At 40.5% G+C, this 21,627-nt stretch overlaps 1 protein-coding gene across 1 annotated transcript in view; it reads right to left on the bottom strand.

Moving 5' to 3' along the window:
• Positions 1–822: 822 nt before the first annotated feature.
• The window catches only part of mtnr1ba (melatonin receptor type 1Ba), a 30,325-nt gene continuing 9,520 nt past the window's right edge, over positions 823–21,627 (bottom strand). Inside the window, exons 3-4 of the mRNA XM_061782873.1 lie at positions 7,048–7,166; positions 823–4,531 (exon numbers count right to left, since the gene is read on the bottom strand). Of these exons, the coding sequence (XP_061638857.1) occupies positions 3,782–4,531; positions 7,048–7,166 (869 nt within the window). The 3' untranslated portion in view covers positions 823–3,781. The remainder of the gene's footprint in view (positions 4,532–7,047; positions 7,167–21,627) is intronic.

Raw genomic sequence — 21,627 nt, 5'->3', positions numbered from 1 at the left:
ATGGAACCCTTTGCCCAACAATGCAAATGCCTCACATTATATACAGTATAGCGTTACTATTGTAAAGAGATGTAGCCATTGAACATGCTGACAAAGCAGCATTTAAAGAAAGCCTGCAGACTTTTAAAAAGTAGTCCAAATCTTGAATCAAAACAGGTTGCTTTGATCTACTTGTGTCGTCATTAATGTTGCTACTTGGTACTTTTTCTTAACCGACTGAAAACTTGATTGGCAGCATATTGCCTGTTAAGGCATTCATGACCTACCTGCCAAATTTTAATATTTGGAGAAGTGCAATATTTTTGCGAACACAGCCTGAGTCTGTGATATATATATAAATCTTTATATTGAATCTAAGCTGTTTTATTTATTGTTCTACATTACAATGTCAATGTTGATTATTCCTAGAATAATGAACTTAGAATTAGAAGTGAATTGTTCTTTTTAAAAAGGATGTACTTGAATCATTATGCTCTAACGTCATTAAATCAGTGGCATGAAGATCATCAGCAATACTATCGTTTGTCGTGATAGTTTCTGGGAAAATATGTCATCCTAAAAAATGTGCGATCATAACAGGCCTAAACACATAGAATATACTGAGAGAGAACAAGAGTAATGGATAAGACACAAAATATTGTACAAACAGGATAAAAAAAATAGAGTAACACCTGTAATAAAAATCTGCAATACAGCGGGACCGCAAAGCAAGAACCGTGATAGAGCGTAGAATAACTGTATCTATATACCGTGATGATAAGTTCCAGGGACTCATTGTTCCCACGTTGGGACTCATGTCACGATATAGCTATTCAAAACTATAAGATTATCCATGAAACTTTTAAAATGTTTCCTCGTTTTAAATTTAAAGATATTACACACTTTAAAACATTTTGCAGGATCATTTGCACGTTAAGTTCATGTAATGTGTGTAGTGTAGTTATTATAGTAAATATATGAATTTGTGGAATTATTTTCCTGTCTTTAAATGTAAAATTGGACGTTTAACAATACCGAAAACCCAAAACCCAAAATAACGTGTTACCTAGTGAAGACACCCTCAGGGATAGTTGACAAATAATCAATCTTAAAATATAGATAAGACTGTATATATACTTTGATAAATATTTGGTTGCGCCACCTGACATTGTTTTATGGTGAAGTTAAAACAGTTAAGAGTTATTCAAGAAATGAGACTTATTCAAACACACTGTTCTGGACTCAAAAATATGCATTACATCAATATTGAAAATACTTTTTAAAAATCATTTATCATTGACCCAAGTACCAACAGATTGGCCCATCGTAGTCATTATTTAGAATTTGAAGGACTTTTGACAAACAAAGTGAATAGTGTGGTACCTGAAAATTCTAATTCGTTTTTCGGTGACTGGCTAGCTCCTTTTCAATCGTTGTCACTTTAATGATTGTGGTGGCAGTTTGACTGAAGAAGGGAAATGGTTTTTAATTTAAACAAACTGGAGGTCGACCAGCTAGCCGGAATAGATCGTGTTCAATTTGGAAGGTACCACTGTACCAAATGTCCTTTTGTTTTCTTTCATGAGACTTAAATTTAAGAAATGTGCACTTTTTGAAGTGCTTGGAGAAAAAAACAAAACCTCTCTCCTTTCTATGGCAGCTTTATGTCTATGCCAGTATGTTCCATGAAATGGATGAAACAAAATACATCTGGAAGTCATCAAGATGCTGCGTTAACATTCCATAAAACGTCAATATTAATTCCACCTAGATTGTTATGCAATCCATGACCGACCTGAATGGTTTTTTAAAGATATTCTCCAACCCCCAAATTATGGTATATTCTGAAAAACTACAATGACAGAGATTCATCATTGCCAGATAAATGTTCTGCATGTTTTTTTGTTTTGTTTTGTTTTTTCAAAAACATTTACAATATATATTGTATGTAGTTATGCTGCCTATTCCCATTAAGTCTAATGAAACATTGGCATCAGAGTGTAAACAATCTTACAGCAGGATGTCCATGTATGGTCTGGTATAAGTGGTTCATGTTTTTGGTCAGGTTAAGAAAATGAGCAATACAGGCACCTTTTTATGACAATTAAAAACTTGAGGTATCAACCACCAGCAAAGTGAATCAAATATAACACATTTTTGTCATGGTAGTCATAAAAGTGATACAATGAAAATTGTAATCGAATAATCTGATATACAATATACTATACCTTCAGAAACAGTTGGTGTTGCCAAACACCTTGCACAGTTGTACCTTACTAATATGATATTAAGAAGATAAAGAAGCTGCTGTGTTTCATACAATTGTCACCAAACTTTGTAAGACTACAACTGTATTTTGGTGCCATTGTTTTCAAAGATATATTACCGAAACAACACAGGCACCCTGAGTGTGCGTTTAAACATTTTGCATGTTAAAGCTCATCAATTTATTTACAGTATTTATTTTTTGAATTCCCACAAACAGAAAATCATATGACATTAGAAAATGTGTCTGAATTTCATGACTGATGAAAAGAAAGTGTAAGGCTTTTTTTTATTTATTTTTTACTTGTGCTACATAAATATTCTGTTCATTTTCTATCCTTTTTAGGGTCACAGGGAAGTCGGCGCCTGTCTCAACTGAGGCGGGGTGCAACGGGTACTGATCACCTGTCAATCACATGGTTGATACATAGAGACAGACAAATACTCACATTCATATGTATGTCTGGGTAATATAGTTTTGAACTAACCAAACAAACATGCTTTGGAAGCGAAGAGGCAAGAGAACATGCAAACGTCACACAAAAAGGCCCAAGACAACATCTCCCACTATTGCCCTCCTTAAATAAACGTTTCTTCTCTGAGCAGCAATTCATGCGTGCTTACAAAAAAACAAAAAAAAAGTAGTACACGAATAGCAATCTAATTCCTACCAAGGGCCTGATTGACTAAGATCCCAATTAGCGGGCACTAAATTGCGTGTTCACTCTCACACAGATTAGGAGTGCTGATGGTTGGCATGTTGCGTGTGATCTAATACGATTCCGATCTTTTACTAAGATCCCAAATAGCAGGCACTAAATTGCATGTTGACTGACTCTAACAGATTGCGCGGGCTGTTAGCAACAGCTGTAAAAGTAGTGAAGGCCGCCATATTTAAGAGGCTTTTGCACCTTTGGTAGCTCTGATGGTTTTCACCATGGAAAATTTGGGAGGGCACACTTCAAGCACACAAAGACGTTTGCAGTGATAGAACTGGAAGTGACAGTTGAAGACACAAACATATTATTGAGTTACAGTAAAGAATTGTTATCGCTTTGATAATTTTGGGCGAAAAGCCATATTTTGTTTTGTTTTGTTGAATTCATACTGACGGGTGGCAGTTGGATGTATATGCCCATCCTGTGAAACATTACATTTCCAACTTGAGAGAGCACACCAAAAGAATGCATCAGCACGACTTGTCACCTTGCGCTGAAATGACCCAGATGCAAAGAAATCCAGAGTTCAAAGGAGTTTTGTCATCTGTTGTGATCATTTTTGTCGCTGGCATTTAAAAATGTTTATATGAGCGGAAAAGTCATCCTCGTCGGCTTTCATTTTCAATCAGGCCCCAAGACTGCTGATGAAATCAGTAAAAAACTAAATTGATGAGCTTTAAATGTTACGAATGGCACTCAAAAAGGATGAACATGGTTATTTTACTTTCGTTTTTTTGTCTTTTCATATGAGTGTAGTTCACGCGACCATTGTGTTTCAAGTGCTTGTTGAGGCTTTGGCACAGTAGTGACAAACTGTGTCACAGAGTTTCTCCTTTTACTTGGTCATTGTTATTGAGTCCTGGTGATGGTTTGCTCCGTATGCCATCAGTCCCTCCTCGCGATGTTTCTTGGAAGAAGAGGTGTGGCCACCATACAGACATGACAATACGTTTGTACTCCCTGCGGAAGTTCTGGTTCAGTAGGCCATAGATGATGGCATTAAGGCAACTGTTGAAGTAAGCCATGAAATAGCTGACGATAAAGAGCCACTCCGGGATGCGAGGTGCGACTTTTTCCGGGTTAATGGCAACAGCAAGCCCAATAAAGTTGAGTGGTGCCCAACAAATTGCAAAAAGCACAAACACAACAAACATGGTGATGAAGTTCCTCAACTCGCTGGGCTTGATGCGAGGACGTACCTCGGATTTCACCTTGCGCCTTACCTGAATGACCAAGATCCATATCCTCATGTAGCAGAAAGTGACCACAGAAATTGGCACAAAGAAATGGATGACCACAACTGTGATGGTATAGGACGTGCTGACAGTCTGTGCAAATGTGCATGAGTAGACACGGGGATCATACTGCAGGGAACCAAAAAACAAATTTGGCACAATGGCGATGACTGTCAAGAACCAGATGAGTGCAACCAGCAGCAGTGTGTTCCGGTTGCTGTACAGCTTGTCATAGCTGAAGTTGTGACAGATGTAACAGTAGCGGTTGATGGCGATACCTGTGATATTGAAGATGGAGCCAATGACGCTCAAACCCATCAGGAAGCCACTAATCTGAAAGAGATGGACATTTCGAGAGATAAATGGGGCGACATGGCTTATCTCCCAACCCGAAGGTTGTGGATTCGACGCTCAGCCCTTGTGATCATGTCGTGTCCTTGAGCACGATACTGAACCCCCAGTTGCTCCTGATGCCGCGTCATCAGTGGATGAATGAGGGGACAGTGTTAAAGCGCTTTGAGTACCTTGAAGGTAGAAAAGCATTCTACAACTGAAAGCCCATTTACCATTTGACCAATGACGGCATAGAATAAACAAACATACAGTATACTGTACATGAGAGCCTAAGAGTATCAAATCATTTACTCCAGTGATTTTGCATTGCGCTTCAATCATATTGGGAGGTCTGCAGAAAGGAATGGACTAAGATATGCAGTTGGGATGCCCTTTGCAGTTCAAGCCGCCTTTGACTCATTAGGGAAGGATTTGTCAGTCTACACCGGTACACAATAAATATAAATAAAGCCGTCGCTGTTTTTAAACAATAAATTATTAAGGTAATATATATAGTCTCTCTCTCTCTCTCTCTGTATATATATATCAGTTTTCTCCCACATCCCAAAAACATGCATGGTAGGTTAATTGAAGACGCTAAATTGCCCGTAGGTGTGAATGTGAGTGCGAATGGTTGTTTGTTTTTATGTGCCCTGCGATTGGCTGGCGACCAGTTCAGGGCGTACCCCGCCTCCTGCCCGATGATAGCTGGGATAGGCTCCAGCACGCCCGTGACCCTTCCTCAATGTGCCGGCTCAGCAACTCCGTGCACCAGTTGACTAACATGCATGTGATATGGTGTTCATTCACTAATCAGAATCAGAATCATCTTTATTTGCCAAGCATATCAAAAACACACATTTGTCTCCGGTAGCTGGAGCCGCTCTAGTACGACAACAGACAGTCAACTGACAGAGAATACTTTTGAGACATAAAAACATAATAACAGTCACTGAGCAATAAAAAGTTACGTGGTAATGCTGGTACAATGTTTTTATTTTTTATTTTTGAGACAATTGTGCAAAATGATGCCGAGTGCTTAAGCAATTAGAGCAGTTTGAAATAACTAATAGAACAATAGTCTGGTGCAGTGACCATTGCGCAAATGGCGCAGAGACTTCAATAAATGTATGCAGTTTAAAGTGACTAGTAGTGCGATAATCTGGAACAATGTCAATTGTACAAATGGTGCAGACACTTCTCAAGCACATAAGTGGCCAGTATTGGTCAACAACACATATGCAAGTAGTGCAGGGCGGCGAGATTACTACAGTGAGTGCACAAGTCATTAATTCATCTTCCGTTCCGCTTCTCCTCACTAGGGTGGCGGGCGTGCTGGAGCATATCCCAGCTATCTCCGAGCGAGAGGCAGGGTACACCCTCAACTGGTCGCCAGCCAATCGCAGGGCACATACTCTACAAACAAACAACCATTCGCACTCACATTTAGAGTCTTCAATCAACCTTCCATGCATGTTTTTGGGATGTGGGAGTACCTGGAGAAAACCCACGCAGGCACCGGGAGAACATGCAAACTCCACACAGGCGGGGCCGGGATTTGAACCCCGGCCCTCCGAACTGTGAGGCAGATGTGCGAACCAGTCATCCACCGTGCCGCTGCACGAGTAATGTACAGTATAATTGTCCCGACAGAGATGTGACAGATGAGTTCGATAGACACACTATAGGCTTTAATTGCTTGTGCTGGGACCAATAATAACACCACAGGTCATACGAACATATCAACTCACAGGTTTTTACAGGTGTTTAGACTAAAAAAAGAATCCCACCGCACCACTCGTCAGTCGCACTGCTTTGCTCATTTCCCACATTATCCTGTCCTGCCCTTTTCTGTCCCCTCTCATCTTGTTCTCTTGGCAATTTATTGCATGTCCTCACTGCCCCACCACATCCACAAACAAGAACACGATTTGACTGTTGGAATGCTACTTCTGTTCAAATATCTACACTGACTGACTATTGTTCTGCTGTGGTTCTCACCCCTATTCCCCTTGTCCACTCTCTCCCTCTGTCTGTCCCCTAAAACCCGTTTCTGTCCGGCTGCATTTTCAATAAACATCGTCCATCCATCCATTTTCTGTACCACTTATTCTCACTAGGGTCGCAGGTGTGCTGGAGCCAATCCCAGTTATCTTCGGGCGAGAGGCCGGGTACACCCTGAACCGGTCGCCAGCCAATCGCAGGACACATAGAAACAAACAACCCTTCGCACTACGGGCAATTTAGAGTCTTCAATAAATCTACCACGCATGTTTTTGGGATGTGGGAGGAAACCGGAGTACCCGGAGAGAACCCACGCAGGCACGGGAAGAAGAATGCAAAGTCCGGATTTGAACCCGAGTCCTCAGAACTGTGAGGCAGATGTGCTAACTAGTCGTGCAACGTGCCGCCATAAGTGGGCATGAAAAGAAATAATTAATAAATTGGCATTTTCCCAATCATGTATCAATTACTGAAACCAAGGTCTACTTAAATGAGGTCATATAATTGCTTACCTTGCACTGGGTCTCTCCCAATGACCAGCCATCATGGAAGATGGCATACAACACCAGAGGATAAGGGTAGAATGCTACCACCAAGTCGGCGAAGGCTAGGCTCACCACAAAGGCATTTCCTGTTAAAGGTAAGAGAAAGAAAACATCATAATAGTCAGTCTTGAAACCTGGACAACTGTGTGGTGCAACCGCGACATGCTTGGACAAAATCAGGAACAGTGGTAACCCATCGAAAAACAAGGACACAATTCAGACACACATAAAGACAATCGGCCTGTTTTTGTGCCGATTCTGCCCCTTCCCGACCAAGCACGTCAAACGCCAGAAATCTTAAATCTTATGAGATTATCCTACAAAATTGTCCTTAGTTCTAATACGTGTTAAGAGTGAATTTGTCCCAATTTGAGGGCCTGAAATAGGCCGGGGCCGACAATCTTACATTATTAACGTGTTTAATATTTCCGACCCAAACTCTTCATGTGTGTGGAAAACGCCGACTTCTCCCGAATCATGACGCCGAGAATGGTGATGCAGAAGAATGTAGCCAATCAAAGAAGCACCCAAGACTGAGAAATATTTGCGACCGCAAATGAATGAATGTCGCCCTTTTACAAGGCTCCTGGCTCTCGCAACCTTCGGGAACACTCAGGAAACATCGGCCCGTATCCGGAAGTGTTTCTTCTTTGGTTTTGTGAGATCACGTGTGATCTCACGAGACTTTTGAGGTTGGTGGTACAACAGAATCTTGTGTTTGGTCTGCTGTGTTTGGATTCTCGGAGCACACCACACACATGGCGACCGAAACTGTTGTGGAAAAATCTTTATACGTGTAGCAGGCCTTAATAAAGTATTGGCTGACTTTCATTTTGGATTGCAGTCTGTTTTGTCACCCACAATAACACCCAAAACAGTGTATGTATATATATATATATATATATATATATATATATATATATTATCCATCAATCCATCCGTTTTCCACACCGCTTTTCCTGGTTTGGGTCGTGGGGCCTATCCCAGCTGACTTTGGGCAAAAGGTGGACTACACCCTGAACTGGTCAACAGTCAGTCACAGGAAACCATTCGCACTCACAAGCACACTGTCACTGAGTGGGAACTGAGCCCACGCTGCCCGCACCAAAGTCAGGTGCGTGTACCACTACACCATCAGTGACTCTATCCATTGCATGCATTTTATATCGATGTGTCAATAGTTATCAAAAATTTGGAATACAACCTGGTTTGGAGAAAAGTGCTTTGCATGAGGTATACATTATTTTCCAGGTGTCTGCACTCCTGACTGCTTTAGAATCATTGATCCATAAATAATTGGGCACACAAATACTGTATGTATAATGTCCTGTATATCTGTAGTAAAATGAAAATAGCTAACACTTATAATTATGTGATTTAAGAAGCATTAATTAGACAGATACATCAAAGTCTGTAGGATATTTTTAGCACTGAGTGGATTTTTATAGGATAACTTAATAGTCTACACTCTGAAAGCAAGATGTACAATGACATATTTTGGTTTATCAGCACTACTTTCGAGCCAGGAGAGGAAAAACCTTGAATGTGAGTGTACAAAAGTCAAACAAAGCCGGGGTAAGCACTCATCTCTAATCTGTTGTCATGTGACAGGAAAGTTACCGACTCAGCAATCTGACCCAAGACAGTGTGTCAGTTAAAGGAGAGACAAAAGCGCGCTTGGAAACTGGTAGGGGACTAAAATAGAAGGGCACTTTCTAGGGAGTTGACTTGTGCCAAGATCCCTGTTATATTAACAAAAAATGAATAAAACAGTTTAGGAGCATGGGTCAAAAGCTCTTCATGGAACTAACCATACAACTTTCTTTGTTAAATTAGAAGGTGTGAAGAATTGAAAAGGGGACTTGTGAAACAAACAATATATTAAGGGCCTATCTCACTGGCGGAGACTGTAGACCAAAATATTGCTTGTGCTCTCACCAGGAAGATATCTGGGAGACATCTCCAGACAACGTGACAACTCATTCACCTGGAAGTCACTGATATAGGCAGTATACAGTATATATAGTTTCAATGGTGTGTGTCTGTGTGCGTGCATGCTCCGAACTCAGTCGGTGGAGCACGGATACCGGGACAGTCCTCTAAACAGGAAAACACTTTGTCAATAAAATCACCCAAAAATGGGGGATCGTTCTGATATTTTCAGAGACTGAAGTGGGCCTACATACAGTAGATATGTCCACAAACATGTAGGTGACGATTGATTCCCGTTTTTGGACATTAAACGACTTTAAGATTTTTCTCTATAGTGGGCGTATAGAGGGGTCTCCAAAATGAAATCCAACATGTTTGAGTTCATCGTGATTCCCTGGCGACCCAGCTAGTCTCCAGGAGACTCCAGGACACATCACGGAGAAGTCTCCGCAACCAGCGGAGATTCAAGTCGCCATCAGGTCAACAACTAGTCTCCATAGCCCAGTGAGATAGAGGTCTTAGAGTTCAGATTTGCCCTCTAAATCCCATTTGTTATTCGTGTTGACAGTCAAGAATGACTTCTGAATCAGAATTGAATTGCTCCTCCTTGTACTATTCCGAAATAAAGAGATGTCATAGTCCAACGGATGAAAAATCCAATTTGATTGTATTTGAAATCTATTGAACCAGAAAGAGACTACGCTAGCGCCTTTCGGGTGCCACTTCTCTTAGTTTTAGTTTCTTTTAGTTTAAAATGGCTTACTTTAACCAGGATCCATCCCTGTACCGTGGCCAAAGGTAGAACCCAGGTTGGTTTTGCGCCTGTCTCTGTGCCATAAAAACTAACTGCCTGGGACACGCTTCCACTTTTCGAGCTAGCTAGCTACCTGGCTGGCTAGCCGGCAGGCTCTCATCATCTGCAACGCTGTGTTGGATCCGACTCAACTTTCTCCCATGCCTTCTGTCGCGTTCGCTGTCCACCTTCAGCGATAGGCCCTTTCTTGTTTTTGTTGTGGCGCTGCCATGAACATCTGTGCAGGTTCTCGGGGTTGGCTATCGGATGCCTCCTTCTGCGGAGATCCTCTTGGTGGGCTATTGCTATTTGCATCTGTGATCCATGATCAATTGCAAAAACGAAAAACAACTGCTTAAAAGTGCAGAAACTACGCACAGGAAGTCAAAATGGTGTAGGCCATAAACACAGGCTAAAAATAATTAAATATTTTGTATTTTTCAAAGTAAATGCAACATGGCAGCAGTTGCCAGCATGCAATAAAGTGGCGTCAAGGTGTACGAACTGTACATTGCCACTACCAGTTGGAGTTTACTGTCAAACCACACATTAAACAAAGAGAATTACGTGTGTATTTTAAACAACCACATAGCCGAGTCAAATGACTTGACTCGAGTCGACTCGAGTTGCCAATTTTTTGTCTTGCAACTTGCTTGCCAAATATTTCAGAAAAGCTTGACTTTAGACTTGCAAGCCAAAAGACTTGACGTGAATATGACTTGAACTACATGACTTGACAATTCATCTCATTTAGAGATGGAAATCTGCATTTTAATTAAGACAGTTTGCCTTTTTTTTTTGCAAGAAAGAAATGTTTTGAGGGGTCATTTGCGGCACCCTGGCAACACCGTCTGCATTGTTACGCCCTTGCAAGGGTGAAGTAATCACCTGCATGATGGAGGGAGCTCCAAAGATACAATTTGGATTCAAGGATTATGTGGATGAAGTCTGAAGAGGATGGCAACCTGCATGGTTAAAGACACAACGACAATGATGTCGAAGTTCATCCATCACTACAAAACTCACAAAGACAATTAAGCTTAATATAACAGTTTAGATAGCTTTATTGAATGGTTTGGGACGATTCAAAATAAAAAAAGATGTGATTATGAATGTTTTAGTACAGCTAAGTAACATAACTAGGGGTGGGACGGTTTATTATTTGATTACGACGATTAAAAAAAGTCATTGACAAAAGAGTGTTCTACAGAAGCGTATTTACGGAAGCGTATTGCATTCACTTGACAACTGTGCAGAGTCAGTGCTTCTAAATAAATAAACCCGACTGAGTGATTTAATTAAAGTAGAGGACACAAGAGTAATGCAGATTTTGGTCACATAATTTTTTTGGAAGACGGCAACATTATTCATTTGTCATTTATTATTCCCTTAATTACGAATCCCTTTCTCCATTAGCCCATTAGATACACAGAAAACTTAACTCTCTTAAGAACCGTAGGAGTTACAAGGTTGTCATCACAACATACACAGCATAGTTTGTTCAGAAATAAAATTGCATTAAATTGAGTTTGAAATACAATTTAAAAACAATTCAGTGCAATCAATTAAATCAATCATAATCTCAGTTGTTGTTCATTTAACTTTTATAAGGTGTCAATACTTTTACTTTACTTTTTTACTTTTTTTAATTTATTTTTTTTACTTTTCCTTTTTTTGTTATGATTTGTGAAATTAAATGTGGGAAAAAAAACGTTTTATTACCACTCCAATATATGTTGTGACTGGAGCAAGATTGCATGACTTGACTTGCCACTTGCTTGCTTCTTTCCCACAGTCACTTGGGAGTGGGGAAAAAACTCCCTCCATTTCACGAGTGAAGTGTAGTCTTGCTTTGATTGTGTTACTGTTGCCTTAAAGTGGCCAGTAGAATTTTGGTCTTTAATCTTGCAATGTAAACGTGGGGAAAACCCAAGCAGTGTGTGCTAATCTGTCCATTGAGAAAAAACGTTTATGATCAATATTAAAGAAACTGTGCTACAGGCTTATGAACAAGTGCCTGAAGCTTAATGACACAAATTTAGAGTTATAAAACTACAAGCCAAACATACGTCGAGTTTACACAAAAAATGAACTTACTTGCTTGATAAATGCAGTTAGGCGTGTCATGTTAAAAAATGTCCTACCACAAAGAATTGCTTATTTGAATTAGCAAAAAGTGTCTTCAAACTTGGATTCTCAATTATGAATTTATTTTGACTAATAAATGTGGGCCTGTGAAGCCCTTTGAGACTCTTTCGTGATATAGGGCTATACAAAATATTTTTACTTAAGTTGATAAATGTCTGTGCGCCAACAGCTCAAGGTCTAAAATTAGAACCTGAGTGGAAACGCAGAATAGCAGAACCTAGGGATTTACCAATAGCATTTGAATTATTAATGAATTATTAAAAATGAATTATTATTATTTTTTTTTTTACAAACCAAGTACAGGTACTAACATTTCAGTACTCACTGATACCATCTATCCATACTCTGTTCCGCTTGTCCTCGCTAGGGTCGTGGGGATGTGCATGAGCCTATCCCAGCTGACTGGGGGAGAGGCGGCGTTAAAGCTGCCACATGGGCCATGGCCAGTATTAGTGCTTGCCCTGAGATACGGTCCTCTTTTGAATTTTTGGGGGGGAGAAGAAAAGAGTTCGCTTCGGAGACAGGGGACCAGTAACAAACTGTTTAGACAGAAGGGTAATCTGTCGCAGAATATTCTGTTACATCTGCATTCGGATGGTACGATGAAGCCCTGAGTGTATTCAGGGCTAACCTTGATCCTAAAATGAAAGTAGCAACCTGAGATGGGACTTCCACACTGGAGAATCTCATCTCGCTGGCTATTCATCGGGACAAGAAGAGAGTGTGACTAAGAGAGACTAAGACATGTTGACTAAGAGTTTCAACATGAAATATCTTGTCTTTGTAGTGTATTCAATTAACTATAGGTTGAACATGATTTGCAAATCATTGTTTTCTGTTTTTATTTATGTTTAACAGAACGTCCCAACTTCATTGGAATTGGGGTTGTACATAGCCACTCCCACCACACTTCAGTTGTACAGCCGGGTTCACAACCCTTGTCCTGCATTCTTCCCCTCCTGTCCTAGCTTGTCCTGTCCTTCCCTCACAGGGTATAGCACTACTGCCCCATACATCACTCATATCTAATGTGTCATTGTTCTAGGTGTATACAGTAACAGGGCTGGGAAAAGTCCACGGATCCATATATATATATATATATATATATATATATGTGTGTGTGCTAATTGTTCCTTGTTTTTCCTTTTTCCATTTCATAGCCCTGATATAATGATTTACTTTCCTCATCTTGTTTACAGCTAGTGCTTTGTCTTTTGTTGTCTTCTTTTCTCACTCCCCTCTGGAAACCTTGTTCTGTTCGACTGATCAAATTTGATTCTCAATAAATATCCATTAAAATACTAAGAAACCACAGCGGCAGATTAAAAAGTCCACTGTGACACAATAAAATTGTTCCGGCAGACCTGAAAAGGCCACAGAAACATGTTCTGTGCCAGTTGAAAAACCCAAACTTATCGGGAAATCCTTCATCATAAAGCAAATTAACCAAAAAACTTCACGAGGGGCAAGAGGTGAAACGTACTGGGCTGGATAAATCAATGTCCAGACTCAAACCCTATCGTGCATGCATATTATCTGCTAAAGAGGATACGGAAGGGAGTAACCCCCTAAAACTAAAAATGACTGAAGAGGGCTGTGGCCAAAGCCTGGAAAATCATCCTAAAAAGAAGAATGCAACAGTTGGTGAAATCAGTGGGTCACATGCTTGATGCAATTATTATGCCGAGGAAGAGAAACTGAACAGTAATAAACAAGGAGATATACAGCATAACAGAGACTCAAACAGAGATCATTTGCGGTGCAGATCTCTCAGGGGCGCGCACGCACGCACACACAATCTCAAGTGAGGACGATGGTTATATAATGGGACTGTGAGAAGACTGAACAACGTATTTCCACCTTCCATCACTGTGTGCGTGTGACCTGAAGGAAACACAGATCAGAGCACAGAAGACTTGGGGGGGAAAAAAGCAACACAAGCAGGAGTTATATTAATTATAGATGGTAGCTGACAGCCTCTCAGGTATTAATAGAAAGCTACTATGTCAATTCATTCTCATGCTTAAATATAGACTCTCAAAGCACGGATAGAGCTCAGGGGTATTTTGCTGCTACTTGCATTGAGGTCTTGTAAATTACAAATGCTGGGCTGCAATAATGAACACAAAAATATTGTGTTAGTTTCAACTGGATTTCACGTGTACTTTTTTAATATTGCATGTGATAAAAGCATTTTAAAAGGGGTGCGTGGATCCGATGTAGGACAGAAAGAAGCCTTCGCTAAGTCAAAACAAATACTGTACTTCAAATCAGAGATATCTATGTTAATTAAAAGACAATTCAGTGCTCACCTTTTTGTTTATTTACCAGCAGTCGCTGAGATAAATTATGGATTTATCATGTTTAAACAAAGTACTGTTTGCAAGAGTTCCATCTACATTTTCAGGTGTAACAATCAGCACCGTGATAACCTTACAACCTTATTTTGTTAAAGGAGAAACTCAACGAGTCCGGGTCAACAAGAAAGCAAAGTAAAGCGTGACTTTGGCAGTGAGTAGGAAGGAAGGACAAAGGAAGTAAGTCCATAAAGATGATAAGAGACTGTAAGACAGGGTGGAGCAGAGATAAATCTATTAAGGGAGCATGAGGCAGAGCCAGAAGAAGTTATTACTGAAATTCCAAATAAGTGAAAATTGGCAAATACACAAATCCCATTGACAATTGATATGACAAATTTTGTGTGCGTGTGTGGGGACATTCATAATGCACTGTTTACATAGTAGAAAATAACTACCAAAAACATGAGACACAGCACTTTCAACGGAGAACAGAAACACAAAATGTGGAATTCACATTTACATTTAAAGTTGTTAATGTTGACTAAAAGCATGTATTTTATGCTCGATTTACAGAAGTAAACAAATACTGAAAGGTCAAAACAGAGATTCGTAACATTCTATAATTTTCAATCTTCGTAACTCTGAATAAAGATGATGTCACACCACGGTGCAGCAGTTTCTCCGGTCAAGGTGACAAGAATAACCAATTCTTTTTACTTAAATAAACATGGCAAAGGTGTATAGTGAAATATCAGACCAGCTCTCACAACTGAGTGATTCACAAAGCAACGATAGACAGAGAAGGATTTTAAATCCGACACAACCACCATAAAACCATTCATGGCTGAGATGCTGTAGACTTCTCCTTTAATTGAAAAAGTGTCAATGCTCCAAATTGCGATCATCTCAATCGTAAGATTGCTTCTTCATGCATGTCTAATATGGTGTTACTTTGAAAAAACAAATACATAAAATTCCCTCCAACGTGTAGTAATAAAACTACCGGTACATACAGAGAAGTAAAGGTATGTTTAAGTAGCAGAACACTTAGCAATTGCATCTTGGCCATGATTGATAGCCTAATGTATCATCTGTTTACGCTAGCACATCTACAAAGGAGGAAAACAGCAAAATGGGACACAATAGTTAGACAGTCTAGATATTTGAGCACAAGTAACGTTACAACAGTCAAATCGTGTTCTTATTCGTGGATGTGGGGACACACCCGGTGAGGACATGCAATAACTAACAAAGAGAACAAGATGAGAGAGGAGAGAAAAGCGCAGGACAGGACAGGATGTGGGAAATGAGCAAGGCAGTGCTACTGACCAGTGGTGCGGTGGGATTCTTTTTCAGTGTCTAAACACCTGTAAGAACCTGTGAGTTGATATGTTAGTATGAGAATCCAAGATGGCGCCTAACATTGTGGTTGCCTCGGTTACGTGCTTTCTAGTATTATCTATGTTTTTGTGTTCTTCGTTCGTCTTTGGAGACATTACGCGACTCACTTACACAAGGGAAGACTTGCTTTGTCTACCCCGGACTTCCTTTCGCCAACTTTCACAAATCCACTCAGTTTTTTCTCTGAGTTACTTACTGGAGGGGCGGCCGCAGGGTACAGAGCCTATCGAAGTGGGGATAGAGCCCTGTATAATTTGCTAGAAACCAGCTGACTAAAGCAATTAACATCACAAAGAGAAATTATGCAATAAAGATAGATTACAATCTGGCGTCGATTACAATCGCTAACCAACTACAAGCAACAATCCCCCCAAGCAGAGAACAATAAAGGGCTAGCTGACGACTTGAACACCTTCTACTGCAGATTTGAAAAGAGCACTTTCACACCCCACACCCACCCAGCTGACTCCCCCTCCTGCGTTGACCATCCACAAACGGCAGGCCCAGACCTTGTCTCGCCATCCTGCCTCAAAGTCTGCGTAGACCGGCTAGCTCCAGTCTTCAGACAGATCTTCAATAGATCTCTGGAACTGTGCGAGATACCATCCTGTGCCCAGCGCCCACTCCAGTCCCCAAACCAACACAAGCGCCTCGGTAACGCGCTCTCTAGTATTGTTTTTGTTTTTGTGTTTTTCGTTCGTCTTTGGAGACATTACACGACTCACTTACACAAGGGGAGACTTGCTAACCATCAAGGAGGCCAATCCGGACTTTCTTTCACCAACGTTCGCAAATCCGCTCAGCTTTTTCCCCAAGTGACTTACTGGAGCGGCATCCGCCGTTTTCGCCGCATGGAGGCGGAAACGGCGCCACAGAGGGAAGCATTCAGGTGAAACTCCGCAAGAGAGGTCACAGATTAGCGTTCCCGTCGATCCACCTCGTGAATGTACGCTCCCTACCCAACAAAATGGACGAGCTTCATCTTCTGTTAAAGACCAGTACAGACTTCCGACGTTCCGCTGCCATTTGCTTTACCTGGCTTTGCGACGCTGTACCTGATGGTGCCGTCATGCTTCCCGGTTTCCATATTCATCGAGCAGACCGCGAGATGGAATCATCGGGGAAAACAAAGGGCGGCGGGATATGCTTCTATAGCAATGAAAAATGGTGTACGGACGTCACGGAGCTCAGCACACACTGCAGCCTGCATTTGGAGTCGCTGTTTTTGAACTGTAAGCCATTCTACTCGCCGCGTGAGTTCGCATCATTCATCCTGGCTGGCGTCTACATTCCGCCTCAAGCTAACACGAACGCTGCACTGCTAACGCTCGCCGAACAAGTCAACGAAATTGAAAAAAAACACTCGGACTCACCCTTCATTATTCTCGGGGACTTTAACAAAGCTAAACTCAACTCGACTGTCCTACCAGGGAAAATAACATTTTAGAACACTGCTGCACTACGCTAAAAAAAACGCATACCGTGCTATACCTCGTGCAGCCCTGGGCTCGTCTGATCACTGCTTAATTCACTTAATACCGACGTACAGGCAAGAACTTAAATGCGCATGCCTACAGTGAAAACAGTGAAAAAGTGGACCAATGAAGCAAAGATGGAACTTCAAAGCTGCTTAGACTGCACAGACTGGAGTGTCTTTGAAAATTCCTGGATGAATATACGGACACTGTTACATCCTATATCAGTTTCTGTGAAGATGTGTGTGTACCAACAAAATCATTTCGCACATTCAACAACAACACTGCTAAACTTTATTATTATTATTATTATTTATTATTACATATGTTGTAGCTACAGTTGCTATAAAAGTTTAGCCACCAATGTTCAAAAGCCATTTTATGTGATACAAAAATATTAGACCAAGATAAATAAGTTAAAATCTTTTTACAACATTATTGTGCCCTCTAACCTGTACAAATCATATTTGTTCAAGAGGAGAAGCAAAATGAAACAACTGAGATAATGTGGTTGTACATAACCACTAATAAATGGGGTGTGGCTGTGTTAACAATTATGATATTCAAACTCGTATTAAATGGGAGTAAGCACACATCTGTCTCCATTTAAAGGCTCTGATTAACCCCAAATAAAGTTGTTCTTGTTCTAGTTGTTAGAGAACAGCAAGTTGTGCACAAAGTAAAGAAACATTGAACAGTTTGACATGTGGATTAAAAATTTTAGAGATGGTCATGCATTAAGGTGTTTGTTGCCCCACTGTTCACTACAAAAAGCTACTGAATCCTGATATGTATTTTTGTTTGTACATTTTATATACTGAACTGTATATTCTTGGACAGCTTAGCTTCTCCTCATTTCTATCACGACCTCTTCACATTCATATTGTATATTACCAACTTATCTCCTCGTTCTCTTGTAGAAGCCTCTCCCATAGCTGCATAAAACAACACTGTTACATAAATTCATGATTTTTAGTACTTGGGTGAATAGTCATGTTTGACTCCCCTGTAGTCAGTCGTCTTGCTCCCAGAAATGCAGCCAACAACAATGCCATTGTTGCTATTATTATTATTTTTATTAGTAATACTATTAATAGTTATGTTAAAAATTTACTTTATTTTAATTCCTACCTTCGTTGGAATATTACTGTATTGATGCAGCTATTGTTACACGTTTTATCCCTCCCGAGCCTCCAATAAACCTACCCTATTTTTGTCTATATATCTACGGTACCTTCTTTCCCTCTCTTGTCTATCTCAATCTCAATCCATCCAGTCTACCCAGCTATGGGATAGAACTGAAAGATTTCTGTTTCCCAAACTTCTAAACAAAGGCTTTGTGGTAAATTTATCTGCTGTCACCACCAATAACTGATTTGAAGCCAAACAGCACGAAATTATGTTGTATTGAACAATTCGTTGATTTGCCAAGACTAAAGTTTAGACAGTTATTCTATATGCTTGATCTATGAGTAAGAGTACAATTTTGGGAGTGTTTTAGATTAATATATGATTTTTAAACCCATTTTATGGGCCAAAATTTTAGATTAAAATATGATTTTTAAACCCATTTTATGGGCCAAAATTTTAGATTAAATCCAAGTCGATGGGTGCGACTTCCGCCTTTTCTCTCTCTTGTCATTTTTGGTCTTCTTGGCTCTCTGTCCTTCCTGGCTAACATCCCTTCAGCTACGGGGCAGCTTCGGCCAACACCTCCCCCCTCCCCTTTTCTTTGTCCTTTGTTGCCTCCCCTTTTCTTTGTCCTTTGTTGCCACCACATGCATGAGCGGCGCCTGACCACGAAGGCGGGGGCGGCGTCCGACCATGCAGCTTCGATCATTTTATCCCAGCCTTGGTCTGTTGGCAGAGCTCCAGAAAAAAAACTCCCGGCATCCGTACCTGTTGCGCCCGCAGTTGTGAGCAAGAGCGGGGCCTGAAACAAGGTCAAACGGCAGGAAAAGTTATGAGCGCACCCCAACGGAACAACAACTTTATTTTTGCATCTCTTTTGTTTTTACTTTTTGTGCATCTTTTTCAACTAAACCTGCCTCCTTTCCTACTGAGATGCTCGGAAACAGACCATCCCCAGGGCCAACTGATCTACAGTCGTGAGTAGAGCATGGCAATCGTTGCTAGTGGCTAATAATTTTGGGGTAAAAGATCAGTTTCACACAAGTTCCAACTTTGTACTAGCTGTAAACTATTCACCCTCATTTTTAGTCCAGCGACACACGATGTCCTAATTTTCTTTACATATGCCTATTTTCCTTTCTATTAATTATTATTATTATTATTATTGGCGGCACGGTGGGTGACTGGTTAGAGCGTCAGCCTCACAGTTCTGAGGACCGGGGTTCAATCCCCGGCCCCGCATGTGTGGAGTTTGCATGTTCTCCCCGTGCCTGCGTGGGGTTTCTCCGGGCACTCTGGTTTCCTCCCACATCCCAAAAACATGCATTAATTGTAGACTCTAAATTGCCCGTATGTGTAACTGTGAGTGCGAATGGTTGTTTGTTTGTATGTGCCCTGCGATTGGCTGGCAACCAGTTAAGGGTGTACCCCTCCTTCTGCCTGATGATAGCTGGGATAGGCTCCAGCACGCATCCAGAAAATGGATGGATGGATTATTATTATTACCCTTTTAGATTTAATACAATTTTCTATAAAATTACACTTCCTGTCGTGCTTTGGGTGTGCTTGAATTTAATAGTGAAACTGTTATAATCGAGAACTCGTATCTCATTCATGTAGCAGCCTTCTAAATTTCTGAGATTGATCGATGTTTTTCGTCACTTTTCCTAAAATATACACATAAAAAGATACATGGTAGAAAGTTTGATTATCTCGTTAAATGTATGTCGAACTATGTATGCGTTCACTTCCGGCTTATTCTTTTCCTAAATTAATTACGCTTTTATTCAAAACCAACATACACTACACAAGGCACATGTAAGCAAACAAACATTCGCACTCTCATTCACACCTACGGGCAATTTAGAGTCTTCAATCAACCTACCATGCAGGTTTTTGGGATGTGGGAGGGAACCGCAGTACCTGGAGAAAACCCACGCAGGCACGGGGAGAAGATGCAAACTCCACACAGGCGAGGCCGGATTTGAACCCGGGTCCTCAGAACTGTGAGGCGGATGTGCTTACCAGTCAAACACATTTACTAAGTTGTAAACTAGATTAATAGTTTGTGGAACAAACTTGCAAGTAGCTGAAAAGGTAAGTCTCTTAAAGTCTCATTCAAATTATTTTTACAGTACTTTAAGATATACTCCGTTCATATGCAGTTAATCAATGATACTGGTATTTCGCTGCACAATTAGTTGTTCACATGGTTGGTCTCAGAACATCTACATGCTTTACATAGTGATCTTCCTCTCTAAACCCTTGAAACCCATCGAGAAACAGAACGGGTAGCCACATAATTGGATTGGCTGTAAAATAATTAGGTCCGGGGAGACTGTATGTGTTTTGAATGTCAGAGATAAACATGACCAACACAGTATTTTCCAGTTTAAAGCAAAAAGCTGCTTATATTCGTGTTAAGGACAAGTGTTTTGTCTTGTACACAGGTGAAAATGCATAAAAACGGAAGCCTTCATTTTACTTTATTGCTTTTACTCATGTTAGAGCTTAGTTTGAAGTCGTCGCAGGGCTTTTTCACGCTGCAACGACAGGTGCTAGCCTCCAGCTAGCTCGCAAACTGACAGCGGGATCATCCAATACGACATATCAACATAGTAACATTGCGCACATAAGGTAGAGGTGAGGTTTGTTTATTTATTTATTTATTTATTTTTTAAATGTACATTTTAGGTTTAGGGATTAGTTTCCATAGGAGCCTGTTTGTGGTTGTTGTCTTTGCATGTATAACTCTTGCTGCAAAACAAATATACCTACAAATAAAGTAACCTGAACCTGAATATGTCACTGCCTCGCTTAGTGTTGAGTCGGTGGATCCACATAACAGAGACACTTCAAGGAAAGTTAACCATTTATTAAACACAGCGGGACACGTTATTACGCCTGCAACTCCCAAGACAAACATGGCAGACATTTAAGCACACGGCTCCTGCTAGTTACTATATAAACCCCACAATGCTTTGCATTTCAACATATTACGGTGGCCTGAATAACACAAAATACATAACACCTTAAATAACAACACCGACCTGTTCTGAAAATCCAGGTAAGATGCAATTTTCATGTTGTAGGTATAACTAGCTAGCTAACTGCACACTTTAGTGGTAGAAATGGGCCAAATAACTATAACTGAGTAACTTGCAATTGAAACACTGATGGAACAAAGGCGCTTATTTGTTATATAGTGGTGGAGAGGCAGCTCGTGCTGGATGTCCAAGTGGGTTAATGGGCACCAAAAAAAAAATTAGGGAAACTGAAATGGTGAAAAACAATTTAATGTTACGTCTCCACATTTGAGTACTACACAGCTCTCAGTCCTTGTATGTTTTTCAGCAATTATCTTGAA

This window comes from Phyllopteryx taeniolatus, chromosome 8, assembly GCF_024500385.1.
Source record: "Phyllopteryx taeniolatus isolate TA_2022b chromosome 8, UOR_Ptae_1.2, whole genome shotgun sequence".
Taxonomy (NCBI): Eukaryota; Metazoa; Chordata; class Actinopteri; order Syngnathiformes; family Syngnathidae; genus Phyllopteryx; species Phyllopteryx taeniolatus.
This window is presented reverse-complemented; position numbering and strand designations above follow the sequence as displayed.